Source organism: Caretta caretta, chromosome 8, assembly GCF_965140235.1.
Source record: "Caretta caretta isolate rCarCar2 chromosome 8, rCarCar1.hap1, whole genome shotgun sequence".
Taxonomy (NCBI): Eukaryota; Metazoa; Chordata; order Testudines; family Cheloniidae; genus Caretta; species Caretta caretta.
In genome coordinates, this window is record NC_134213.1 from 46,572,990 (window position 1) to 46,586,400 (window position 13,411).

At 45.2% G+C, this 13,411-nt stretch overlaps 1 protein-coding gene and 1 long non-coding RNA gene across 2 annotated transcripts in view; one reads left to right on the forward strand and one right to left on the reverse strand.

Annotated features, from left to right (window-relative positions):
• The window catches only part of VAMP4 (vesicle associated membrane protein 4), a 31,074-nt gene extending 20,330 nt beyond the window's left edge, over positions 1–10,744 (forward strand). The window contains exons 6-8 of the mRNA XM_048862329.2: positions 1,899–1,978; positions 4,591–4,642; positions 10,128–10,744. Coding sequence (XP_048718286.1) covers positions 1,899–1,978; positions 4,591–4,642; positions 10,128–10,156 — 161 coding nt within the window. The 3' untranslated portion in view covers positions 10,157–10,744. The remainder of the gene's footprint in view (positions 1–1,898; positions 1,979–4,590; positions 4,643–10,127) is intronic.
• Positions 2,801–13,411, reverse strand: part of LOC125641825 (uncharacterized) — a 28,832-nt gene continuing 18,221 nt past the window's right edge. The window contains exons 2-3 of the long non-coding RNA XR_007358165.2: positions 8,695–8,782; positions 2,801–3,323 (exon numbers count right to left, since the gene is read on the reverse strand). This is a non-coding gene — a long non-coding RNA (uncharacterized LOC125641825). The remainder of the gene's footprint in view (positions 3,324–8,694; positions 8,783–13,411) is intronic.

Consider the following 13,411-nt stretch of genomic DNA (forward strand, 5'->3'; position numbering starts at 1 on the left):
TGTGGGGGGGGTCCAGATGCTGAGGGAGTGGGGCTCAGTGGGGTGGGGATCCAGGTGTAGCTGGTTGTGGCTCTGTGGGGTGGGGGTGTGGGTCACTCATTGGGGTGGTCCAGGTGCAGGGGGGCTCAGCAGGTGGGGTTCTGGGGCGCTGAGGCTTAGAGGGAGGGTCTTGGTATGAGTGGGTCTGGATGCATGGGGGTTGGGTGGATGGGGGAGCAGTTCCCTGTATAGTGATCCCTCTCCCTGTAGCTGAGGAGTGATCGGCACAGGAAGCAGAGTGGAAGGGAGGGAGTTTGTGGAGCTTCCTGCAGCCTGGGGAGAAATCTGGGGGTGGGTCTGACCAGGCCCTGGATGCTGTGCAGGGGAAGAGGAAGTCCCATGCTCCCCCACACAACTGGGACTAGCAGCTGAGCCTGGCGCAGGATAGGAGCCACCAGCAGGGCCTTCCCCAGTCCTGCCCCACAGTGATTTACCTCTCTGCTGGCTGCCGTGGGCACCCAAAACCCTGGGAGGGTCGCATGACAGCTCTTGTGGCTTCCCTTTGCTTCCCTGTCAGAAAGTCATTTTTCTTCTTGGAAACAAAGAAACCTGGGGGGGGGGGGGGGGAGAGATGTGAATTCTGCACACGTGCAGTGGCGCAGAATTCCCCCAGGAGTAAAGACTTGGCAGCCTGCTGGTATTCAGCCTGTGTGCTATGCTCCGTATGTGATCTCAGCAGAGCCCTATATAAAAACACTGTTATCGATTTGGGTCATGACTTGGGGCCAGATTTATTAAGTTATTTAGGTGCCTAAATACCTTTTGTAAATCTGCCCTTGGTGCCTCTGCATTGACTTTCATGGCCCTTAAATTGGAACTGTAAGTTCTTGTTTACCAGCTCTCGCCCCTACCCTTTCTCTGGGAAGACAGGAGTGTTGGAAGAGAACCTCCCTCCCCGGAATAGCTGCATTTCAGATTAGTATCCCCCCAATGTATTGGCTTTGCATTTTGCCAGCTTAAACTTCATTCTATTTGCTGTCCAGATATTTAACCTCTGTAGGTCCCTTTGTATAGTTTTTCTGACCTCGCTGATGTTTGCAACACCTCCCCAGTTAGTATCATTTCCAGATAGGGGTAAGTCTCCATCCTGTCATGGCTGTTCTCTTCACATACCTTCTAGATTTCTGTACCTGTCATCTGTTGCTGCCCTGAGCTGGTCACTTGTGGCAACACTTTGGGTTTTTTTTTTCTTTTCAGTCCTACTGGATATTTCAACTTAAATGTAATTCTCCCTCTTTCAGCCTTTTGTGTTTTTAAACTGAAGGGTCCACTTATAAAAGACTTGACTTTATATGTTATAATGTATTTGGGACCCTTACAAGTTACTGTGGAACCTCACTAATTCTTGTTCTGCTATTCTGCAGAGCTAACAATTCTCATTAAACGCTTGGCAATTTCACCTTGTGTTTCAGGAGAAAGGCGTAAATGCAGAACACTACAATCAAGTCTTGTGCTGATTTCCATTAGTTTTACAGTTTCTGGTATACTTACGGTGTTGCCACAGTTATGCAAACTAACAGACCATTTTGTCTTGCTGTAGCCTTGATTTTTTTCTTGTCTGTTCACTTACAATTTGTCAAATACATTCCCCATTTATAATAGTTCTCCTAGTCATTGTGTTGGCAAAGTTCTACTGTGTTGCTAGTGAAATTCAGCATGTTGATGAAACACAGCATGCTGAATTTCAATATAATTATGCAGAAGCACTTGGCAATTGTGTATATTCCCTGGTTGCCTAGTTTATAGTTTAAAAATAAGTGAATTTGCAGAACCAGGGGCCTTTTTTCTGATGTGCTTGTGCTTCTGGACGTGCCCGTGCTGCTGTGCCTTTAATTCTTTTCTCTCTCCATGTGATACAGAAAGTTTATCAGACAATGCAACAGCGTTCAGCAACCGATCCAAACAGCTTCGAAGACAGATGTGGTGGCGAGGGTGCAAGGTGAGTAAATGGAGAGGGGAAGGAGTGGATTTCTTAATGCATGTTCTTAAAACTTGGCCCTACTAAGAGTAACGTGGGCAGGTTGCAAGAATCTGAGATTTTTATCTAGCTTGTATGAAGATGGGGCATTTTGCAGCCACTCTTATCTTGAATCCAGAGCTGAGGCCGGCAGAGACCATGAGTACCAGCATTGCTCTGTCTACTTCAAGCAGCCTTTGCTTGGTGAAGATGGGAGTATCATGTGTTTGGGGAAGATAATCTTTGCAGGCCTCAGCTCTGTATTGAAGGCCATGCTTCTGCTATTCCTGTATTAATGTATTGTACTTACGCCTGTTGAGGCAACAGTAGTTGTGAGTATGTCTTTAGGAGAGACACAACTGGAGGATAGGAATCCCAGCCACGATAATAACAACTCCTCTTTATTCACAGGGGTATTATGTGGTCTACAAGAGTATTTTACAAAGGGCTTTAAAATCGGAGGAAAGGTGATATGGAAGGGCAAAGTGGTAGTGCGAAGTAATAGCAATGCAAGGAGCAAACCCTTCAGCATTGTTACCAGAAAACAACTGTCTGAGCTCACTGCCACTTTGCTCTGTAGTTGCCTTTCTAGATTTTCTTTGTACATCCTTAACTGAGATATCAAAATGCTGAGATTATTTTATATTGAGGCAAACTGAAATTTTGTACAAGACATTAACTGAACAATTAAAAATTAGGGCTGTCAAGCGATTAAAAAAATTAATTGCAATTAATTAATCGTGCTGTTAAACAATAATAGAATACCATTTATTTAAATATTTTGGATGTTTTCTACATTTTCAAATATATTGATTTCAATTACAACACAATACAAAGCGTACAGTGCTCACTTTATATTTATTTTTGCTTACAAATATTTGCACTGTAAAAAACAAAAGAAATAGTATTTTTCAGTTCACCTAATACAAGTACTGTAGTGCAATAACTTTATCATGAAAATTGAACTTACAAATGTAGAATTATGTACCAAAAAAACTGCAATAAAAAATAAAACAATGTAAAACTTAAGAGCCTACAAGTCCGCTCAGTCCTACTTCAGCGAATCGCTCAGACAAACAAGTTTGTTTACAATTTTCAGGAGATAATGCTGCCTGCTTCTTGTTTACAATGTCACCTGAAAGTGAGAACAGGCGTTTGCATGGCACTGTTGTAGCCAGCATTGCAAGATATTAATGTGCCAGATGCGCTAAAGATTTATATGTCCCTTCGTGCTTCATCCACCATTCCACGGGACATGCGTCCATGCTGATGACGGGTTCTGCTTGATAATGATCCAGAACCGTGGGTGTTCCTGGACTGTGCTGTTCTAAGGGAACAAACATTTGATAATAGAGGGCTCTTCAATGTAGCAGACAAAGGTCTAACAAGGGCAATGGCTGGAGGTTAAAACTAGGGAAATTCAGACTGGAAATAAGGTGCATATTTTTAACTGAGGGTAATTAACCTTTGGAACAACTTACCAAGGAGAGTGGTGGATTCTCCATCACTGGCAAATTTTAAAATCTAGATTGGATGCTTTTCTAAAAGATCTGATCTGGTTCAAACATGAATTGAATTAATTCAGGGAAGCCTTATGGCCTCTGTTATGCCAGAGGTCAGACCAGATGATCACAATGGCGCTCCTTCTGGTCTTAGAATCTATAAACTATGAACAAGTGGCTTTGTGTTCATCTGCAATGTAGAAGAAATTCCAATGCAGTGCAGAGTGCTTGGACACCATTTAAAATGTGTAATTAATAATACAGCCTTGGCCCATGAGTATCCACTAAACATGGTGTTGGTTTGTCTGGGCTGGCTGCACTTCCAACTGAAAACAACAGTCATGTCTATTCTAGCAGCACATGGTGTTACATCTCCAGTTGTGCTGAGGATCTTCTAGTCCAGTTTCCATCTGTGTGTAGCACTAATGTCAATTGTGCCCACACACATGGCTGTAATTCAGTTGACCATCAATGTCATTCTATAACTCGGACCCAGTCACCATCTCTGCTCTTTGAGATGGATAGCGGTGCAGTGCCCTGTACTTTCCCTCTGCAGAAAGCTTTGCTCCAAAGGTGATTCAGGATGACAGAGCAGAGGGAGAGCGTTTAACTCAGGCCAGAATTTTCAACCCTTTGCAAATCAGGCCACTGTTACATGGGAGAGTGTTACTTTAGGTACTTAGGCTTGAAAAAATTTGGCCCCGGCGTTTGAGATATCAGGGAACATTTTTCTAGTGCCTGATAGATGTTGTATATGGTCACATCTATATACACTCTTGTGTTGATTTATTAGGTTGCTTTTTCCAAATCAGGTATGCAGCTTACCCCAAACTCCCCTCTTTCTTTCTGTCTTCTAAACCAAGAGACACCAGAGAGCTGGTGTAGGAATTGGTGTCAGCTAAAGTGATTTGTTTGAAATACACTCCCTTCCATCTGGTCTGTGGAGTGGCATCAACAGTATTCTGGGATAGGGGAACAGATATCTTGTCCTGGATCTAAACAGGAAGGTGACTCATTTAATTTAGAACAAGCCAAACATGTGGTCTCATGTCAGGAAGGTAATTCCTGCCTGTCTTTGCACTCCTCTTGCAGATGAAGGCCCTTGTAGCTTTGGTTGCTGTCATCCTCTTGCTAGTGATCATCAGTAAGTATTGACAACCCTTTCCTGCATGGTTGGTGGGTGGTTCTTTTTACATTGAAACATTTTGTTTGCTGTAAATGTTAAAATAGACACTTAAAACTTCCTTGCCATCCCATGTGACCTGATCAGTAGCACTTGAGCAGAAATTGCCAGTGACCCCAAGTCTTGCTCCTTAGGGATGTTCAGTCACATGCAGCCAATATTTTAACCAGAGACTCTCTTTGCCTGTGCTGAACCCCTGCCATGCTGGGATTACAGGCAAGTGTGTGGGAAATCTCTCATTTAAGCAAAGACCTTCTAATAACCATTACCAAGGCAGGAGATGGAGTTGCACTTTCTCAACAAAAGAGATACCCTATTCCTGGAAACTCAGCGTGTAGCACCGTGATCAGCTTGCATAGTCTGATGAAGGGAGATGGACTGAAGACCCAAAGGGTCTGGGGTACCTTCTCTCAGAAAATGTTTGAAAATACCTGTAGTCTATGGCAGTTTTTCTATTCCGAGACAAAGCTCCCTTCAAAAGGGGCTTGTATAATAATCTCTGGCACGCAGTGTGGGCCAGTGGCTTGAGTATAGGACTGGGATTCAGAGCTGGGTTCTATTCCAAGCTCTGCCACCGACCTTCCTGTGTGATCTTGGGCAAGTCACTTCCCTCTCCGTGCCTTTGTTTCCCCTCCTACTCTTAGCCTGTCATGTCTATTTAGAGTGCAAAGTCCCTGTCCTGTATGTTTTCTATAGCACCTAGTGCAATGGGAGCTCTAGGCACTATAGTGACATAAACAATAACCAGAGAGAGCGCTCCTCTGACGCAGAGAAGTCATTCCACCCTTCCTCTGAGAGGAATGGCTGAGTTTTAACAAGGGGCCCCCAGGAGGCCGCACAACAGCAAGGCCCTTCCTGTGCTGCTGACCTTGGGAGAAAATTCTCCCATCCATGCAGGAGCAGTGGTACAGGTGTAGCTTTATGCAAGGCCCCGCCTTGGCAGTAAGCAAAAACCTGATGAAATAGTCCCTAAGGATATCCTGCTGAAATGTGCAGTCAGGAAGTGAAAGTTAGAGCCAACAGCTGGAATGCTAGCAACTGGAGTGACGTTGACGGACAATCCCATCAGGTTTGGTTTGGGGAGTTGGAAATGGATGAAAAAGGCAGGGGGTCTTGTCCCTGTAGCATTTGCGGAGGATGCAAACTGAATCCATTTGAACAAGGAAATAAACTTTCACTTGCGGTCCCGTGGTTGACTAAGGAAATCTGGTTCTTCTGCAAGTAGTGTCCGTATGGGTACTACACCTTAGGTGCACATACACCTCCCTAATCCTGGATCGGAAGTTTTCCGTTAACAGTGTCCATTTGGCCCGCACATACACTCTACACAATTTTGTGCTGCATGCTGAGGGTATACAGGGCTGTGTGGGAGCACCACTCTGACTTCCTTCTCTCCTGCCTTGGCCTGAGACAGAGCACTAGCATGTCCACCTCGTGCACATCTCGGTGTGTTTTGAAGTTATTTAGTTCATGTCGTGTTTCTAATTAGGGTTAGTTGTTGTTAATACAGAATTAGTTAAATAGCTGTGAGAGGTTTCAGTTTTTCCTCTCCCATTTTTTCTGGGGAACTTATTTGGCCAGTCAGGACCACACAATTAAGGAACTATCCAGGGGGCATGCCTGGCTCACCAGGTTTCAAATGCTGCGTCTCTTGTCAGTAGGCTATCTCAATCAGCGACAGCCTCTCTAAATGTATCTGTTGCTTGTGAGAATCCCATATCTCCCAGAGGTGTAACTATCGCCTGGCTCTAAAATCTAGAGCTCAGAAGAATGGGGAACCGAACTGACGCTGCTGCAGGTGGAGCGCTCCCTTTGACTCACTTCCAAGTCAGGTCTGGAGACATCCGCCCCGTACATCTCTCTCCAGGCAGATCCAGTGCCCCTTCGACTTCAGCTAAGGTCTCGCCTAAGAGCGGGAAGATCTCAGGGGATTCAGGGAAGGCTCTGAAGAGGAGGAGCTTGGTCTCCCACCATGCAGCCAACTCCCAAGAAGTCCTGATCTTGTGCTAGGTCTACAGTGTCAGAAGTCTTGACTCTTGACTCGTACCAGAGAGGTGAAAGATTCCTCCTCTGGTACCAGTGGACCAGGGACATCCCAGAGAAACACGGCACTGGCAGGGCCCCTGTATCAGCTGCCTCCAGATCAGCACTGTCTATTTCAAACTTACCAGCGGTGCCTTCCCATTTGGCGCTGTTGGTACTGACAAAATCAAAGTACACATCTTCAGCCCCGGTGCCTATGCACTGCAAACCTACAGTACTGCCCAAGCCAACTGCTGCATCAGCACTGACCAACTCGGTACCGCAGGTGTTTCATTACTTCAGCGACATATCAGTGTTAAACGAACCAGTGTCCCTGCTCTTTATGGGTTCCAAATGACTCTCAGTAGCAAAATGCCAGTCTCTGGATGACCAGTGCTCCCTGGTACCACAAGATTCTCTACCCTTTTTTACTGGGCCCACTGGAGGACATTACAGAGAATGAAGGAGACATTCAGTCTTCTCCTTATCAGTGCAGGAGTCCCTTCTGCCTCATTACTGGAACCCATACTTTGACAAAGCTCCTTGCCCATGCCTGGGATGGTGGGATCAGTCCTGGGTACCAACCCTTCTCCCATATCAGCCTCCCCACTGGCCGCTTATCAGCTTATCAGCAGCAATTTGCCAGATTTCTGGCTCCGCCACACCAGGAAACTAGAGTACCACATCCTCTTCCACCAAACCCCCAACACAAGGAGGCCTTTGAGGACAGGAAGCTAGGGCGTACAAAAAGACTACCACTCAGGCCCCTATTTTTTTCATCTTCACCTCCAATTGAGGCAGACATGCCTCCACCATCGATGGTGATGCTCTTAGTCAATTCCAGGACCTTGTAAAAAGGGTGGTGGACACCCTCTAGATACCTTTCGAGGAAGTTACACTCACATCACAAGCTCCTGGATGTTCTGCAGTCGGCGACACTCACTTGGGTTGCACTGCCCATTAATGAAGCATTCCTGGCTCCAGCAAAGACTGCGTGGCAAACTCCTGCCACCATACTGCCAAATTGTAATGGGGCAGATAAAAAAATAAAATGTTTCCCGAAGGACTGGGAATTTTTGTTTTCCAACCCCCACTGGTGGAGGATGCTTGTAAACGAGCATGTCTCCTAGATGGCTCATTGGATTAGAATTCACCTGCTCGACAGGAATACAAGAATTACGAATTATAAGAACATAAAAATGGCCATACTGGATCAGACCAATGTTCTATCTAGCTCAGTATCCTGTCTTCTGACACTGACTGGTGCCACGTGCTTCAGAGGGAATACACAGAACAGGGTAATTTATTGATTGATCCATCTCCTGTTGTCCAGGCCCAGCTTCTGGCAGTTGGAGGTTTAGGGACACCCAGAGTATGAGGTTGCGTCCCTGACCATCTCGGCTAATAACCACGGATGGACCTATCCTCCAGGAACTTACCTAAATCTTTTTTGAATCCATTTGTACTTTTGGCCTCCACAACATCCCCTGGCAATGAATTCCAGAGCATTGTGTGAAGAAGTACTTCCTTTCGTTAGAGTTAAACCTTCTGCCTATTAATTTCATTGGGTTATATGGAGGGGGTAAATAACACTTCCTTATTCATTTTCTCCACACCATTCATGACTTTGTAGACTTCTATTATATTCCCTTAGTTGTCTCTTTTCTAAAATGAACAGTCCCAGTCTTTTTAATTTCTCCTTGTACGGAAGCTGTTTCACACCACAAATCATTTTTGTTGCCCTTCTCTGTACTTTTTCCAATTCTAATGTATCTTTTTGTTGTTGTTGAGATGGGGCAACCAGACCTGTATGTGGAATTCAAGGTGTGGGCATACCATGGATTTATATTGTGGCATTATGATATTTTCTGTCTTATTATCTATCCCTTTCCCAATGGTTCCTAACATTCTGTTAGCTTTTTTGATTGTACTGTAGAAGTCTACTGTTTTTACTTCTAAACAGTAGAAGGGCGTCAATTCGAATTACTTACCTTCAGAAATGGAAGAGGTTTCAGCCACTGGTGTCACCATCACTCCCTTGTGCCTGAATCTTTTCTACTGTCGGCCGTCTTGGATTATCTGATGGATTTTTAAAAAATTGGGTTTATCATTTATCCCAAAGGTTCATCTCACTGCGATATCAGCTTTTCATTCCCCACCAGAGGGGTTTCTACTTTTGTGCACCCTGTGTCCTTCAGATTTATTAAAGGTCTGGGGAATCTTTATCCCCAGGTTAAGGATCCTACTCTGACTTGGGATCTCAATCTGGTACTCTGATACCTTAAGGGACCTCCATTTGAACCTATGGCAACCTGCTCCTTGCTTCACTTATCTATGAAGATGGCCTTTCTAGTAGCTATCACATCAGCCCATAGGGTTGGAGAAACTGGAATCTTGATGGCAGACCCCGCATTTACAATATTTTTCAAAGACAAGGTCTCACTATGACCACACCCAAAGTTCTTACCTAAGGTGGTGTTGGATTTCCATCTTAACCAGTGTATTCATCAGCTGGTACCTTTTCCTAACCCACATAAATCTCAGCAGGGGACTTCCCTTCATACAGTAGATGTACAGTGAGCATTGGCCTCCTATCTGGATTGGACCAAGCAACTTTAGAAATCACCTATACTTGTCTTCATTGCAGAAAGATCAAAGGGGTCCATGATCTCTTCACAGAGACTTTTGAGATGATCTCTGGGTGTATTACCACTTGCTATGATGCGGCTGGTGTTTTGCCACCCCAAAGGATAATACTACCATATCACAAACAAGTTCCACAGCATTACTCAGAAACATTCCTGTGTCTGAGATCTGCAGAGCTGCTAAGTGGACCTCAGTGCATGCCTCTTCTAAACACTATGCCTTGGTTCATGCCATCGGATCTGATGCAGTGCTTGGTTCTGCTGTACCGTCTTCAGTCTTGCACTGGATTCTGAAGCCCCTGCTCCTGGTGAGGATACTGCTCGGGAGTCACCTAATGGAGCGTGCATTAGGACGCCACTTGAAAAGGATAAAAAGGTTACTCACCTTGTGCAATAACTCTGGTTCTTGGAGATGTTTCCCTACTGGTGCTCCATTCCCGTCCTCCTTCCCCTCCGTTTTTGTTGGACGTTCGAATACAGAAGGAACTGAGAGTGGTTCACCCGTACAGCCCTATGCCGGAGTGCAGCACGAGCTTGTATAGAATGCATGTGTGGACTGAACGGACATTGCTAATAGAAAATCTCTGATCAAGGGCTTGCGAGGCGCAAGTGCACCAGAAGTGGAGCACCCATAGGTTGGACACATCTGGAAGAACTACAGTTACTGCACAAGCCGAGTAACCTTTTCTTTTTCTCGTCTGCAGCTCTGACACTGATCGATGTTAGGTTTGTATATGTATGGTTTTAAAGACTTGTTTTGTTTTTTCCCTCTCTTACAGTACCTATCATCCTGAAATACCACACTTGACTTGATGGCTGGAGATGTCCGTGGAAGCGGCTCTGGGATGATAAGAACTGCTGTGTAATTTAAATGAAACATATGTATATAGCTGAGGTGATCTTTTTCAAGATGGCAAAAGAGGCAAGTAGCCAGTTCTAACTAGGGCATTCTGAGAACTGCCAAATGACCCTTTTTCACATACATTGATTTATAACAACGTTGAATGCTCAAACCCTATTTTTTTGCTATATTCCAGGAATCCCAGTTTGGAACTAGCTACTTGCTAATACATTTTATTTGTATATATAGTTAAGTAGTAATGAGGTTATTTATAATTTAAACACCGTTTCCTACCGCCAGCTGCCGAAGGTAGGAGCTCAGTTGTTTCATGCAAGTGAAGGAGGAAGAAAGTAGCATTATGTTAAAGGGAATTTAACCATTCTGTGAATAATTGCAAGGATGTCATTTTCTCATGGTTTTTTTAAAAAAACAATTAGGTTCTGCAAACCAAGAGACGTTCTGTACTGTCATGGAGATGTGCAAGCTAAGTGTTTTCAGTATCGCTGCTTACAGCTGTGACTAAAGACATTCCACTAAACCTATTTTTGACTGTAAGTGTGGAACTCCTGGTCAATCTTTTGTGGCTTTCTGCGGGGGGGGGCGGGGGGAATGCATCTTGTGATTTGCAGAATGCCAGAGTGTGACAGGTGGCAGGAGAAGATTTGAAAAACATGCTGGTTTACCTGTCTGTAGTGGGGGGTCAAGTAGTGAAAGTGGTCATAGGTTATCAGGAATCCACAGGAGATCAGCTTTCTGCTGTCTTATTACACCAAAGTTAGATGGATGATTTTTAAATATGATCAGTTTGATGCCCTGGTGACTGAAGAACTGCATTAGAAGTGTGCCTTCATTTGTGTTACTTTTTAACTTGATTGAAGGAACATGTCCTCCTCTTGGGCACATAGGTGTGGGAACTAGAGATGCGGGGGCAGGGGGTGCTGCAGCACCCCCAGGTTTTACGCAGGGCTCCGCTTCCAGCCCTGCACCTAGGGCTCCACAACCACACCCAGCCTTGGCCCCCTTACCACTGTCCACATCCCCTCTTCCCGGAGCCATGGCTCAGCTCTAGGGAGCAACGGGGGATGTGGACAGATGTTATCCCCACTCTAAAAGTTCCAGCACCACTTCCTGGAAACATGCAAAGTCTCTTTAACTGCTGAATAGGCGACTATCCGTGATTCTCAGAGCTAATGTGCATATTTACCTTCCCACTGTTTCATCTGTACAGGGATGCAAAAGTCAGAGCCACCCTTCCTCTCTCTAAAAATCTTAAACATGTAATGCGTAATGGTAAAGAGGAGTGTGTACATAGAAAGCTGAATGTAGGAGGGGCTCAGAGGAAACATGCTAGTTCTCCAGTGCCACTGTTGAGAAAGGGCTGCTGTAAGATGGACAGAGATGTAAATTTGAAAAGGGTAGGTTAAAGTCAGCTGCCAAGTGAGGCCATAAGGGCTGCAGTAGCAGGTGCTAGGACCTGCAGAGCTCAGCCCATATATAAGAGCTGTGTGTTTCCCTCACTGTTGTTCTTCCACTCCCCTACTGCTGTCAAAGCTATAGATGTGTGTTCTAGCTACCCATTGGTAATCACATCAGTTAGGCTATCCTATCAACTCTCAGAGAACCAGTCTGGCAGGAAAAGGACTCTGGCTTTAGCTGAAAGAGCCAGCTATTGGTCCAGTGGAGTTTTCATAGCTGAGGACTGAAGCTGTGGAAGACCCTACTGTTTGAATTATGACCTTTTTTTAGAATACCTCTTCAGCCTGCAGTTACCCAGGGGCAAACACTGGGCTGCTTTGCTATATGAATTCTCTAACTCCTAAGGTATGCGAGGCTGCCAGACTGCAGTGAGTTTGTGACCAAACAGGTTTTCACAGACCACATGGCTGCTGCCAGGAACTGGTCCTCCAGCAAATGTACCATGGAACGCAGAACACTACATGGTCCTTGGCAAAAGCCTGGCCCAGCAAACAATGGGCAGACAGCACTCTGTTGAGGAAAGTAGGAATGTCAGAGGTGACCAAGCCTGATCTCTGACTGCCCCTACTGTCGTGACAGAAAACCTGCAGTCCTGCTACAAGCTCCTGGGCCATATCTCGTCCTCTGCACAAGAGTGGTGGTAATGCCCAGAATCTTCAAGATCCCTGATCCTGATGACCAGCTCAGACTGAAAGAAGATGAGTGAGACGAGGTCCTGACTGATGATCTGAAGCTCATGGCAGGCTACTATAGTCAATGGCACCTGTAGCTGAGCTTTTCCAAGACAATTTCTAGCATATTTGATTTGCATAATGCAAGCACGAGCTACGAGTTAAAGATTTTCTTAAATGGTCCACGCCTGCAGGACAGCCCAGACCTGGTTTACCTCCACCCCACATTGGATACATTGTTGATGTCCCACAGCCACTTGAAGAAGACAACAGCCAAAGTTAGTGCCACAGGTGAGTTGGAGATGTGGTTGGGGCATTTAAAATAGAAATTCTTGCAGACTTCCTGTGGCCTCAGGACTGTGACCATCAGCTGAGGCAGCAGCAAGAATGCTCTCCTCCAACTTGCGGTGCCAGCTGGTGCCGGCCCCTCTGGGAGGGTAGAAAAATGATTGGCTATAAGACTTCCTACAATCCTATCCTGGTTGGCACATAAGGAGATTTCACTAGTAGATGCCACACCAGTCCTTGTTAAGCCTGGGAGAGACTGTACTACGCCAGTACTGTAGTTTTAGTTGGAGGCACTTTCATAAGCCCCTATTTTCAGGCACGTCACAGCTTTTCCTTCTACCCCTCTGAAGAGTTGCCCTTCAGGCTGAATCCTCCTGGTTATTCTGGGCTCTGAAGTCAGTGTTCTGAGAAATTGTAATCTGTTTGCTTGGCCTTTTGAGATCAAAACAAGACAGTGTTTTTCATGCTTCAAGAAATTTCAGCTGCCTCTTTTTTCCTTTGATAACCAAAGCCATCATTGCTCCTGGGTGGGACATAGTCTTCTTAAGCGTACTTTTCATCTGTCTGAAGACACTCAGTTGAGAGATGAGTGCTAAGTGATGGGCCTTGTGAGAATTCTCACTCTATTCTTGATGTTTCAAAGAGCAGGGCTTGCCAGACAGATGTATCTCTACGCACTTGTACAAACAGGAGTGAAAAGGATGCATCATGGAGAAACCAGAGCCAGGAGGTCTAGACTACAGGGGAAGGATTAAAAGTTTCACTTTCACAGTCTCCCACTACACCA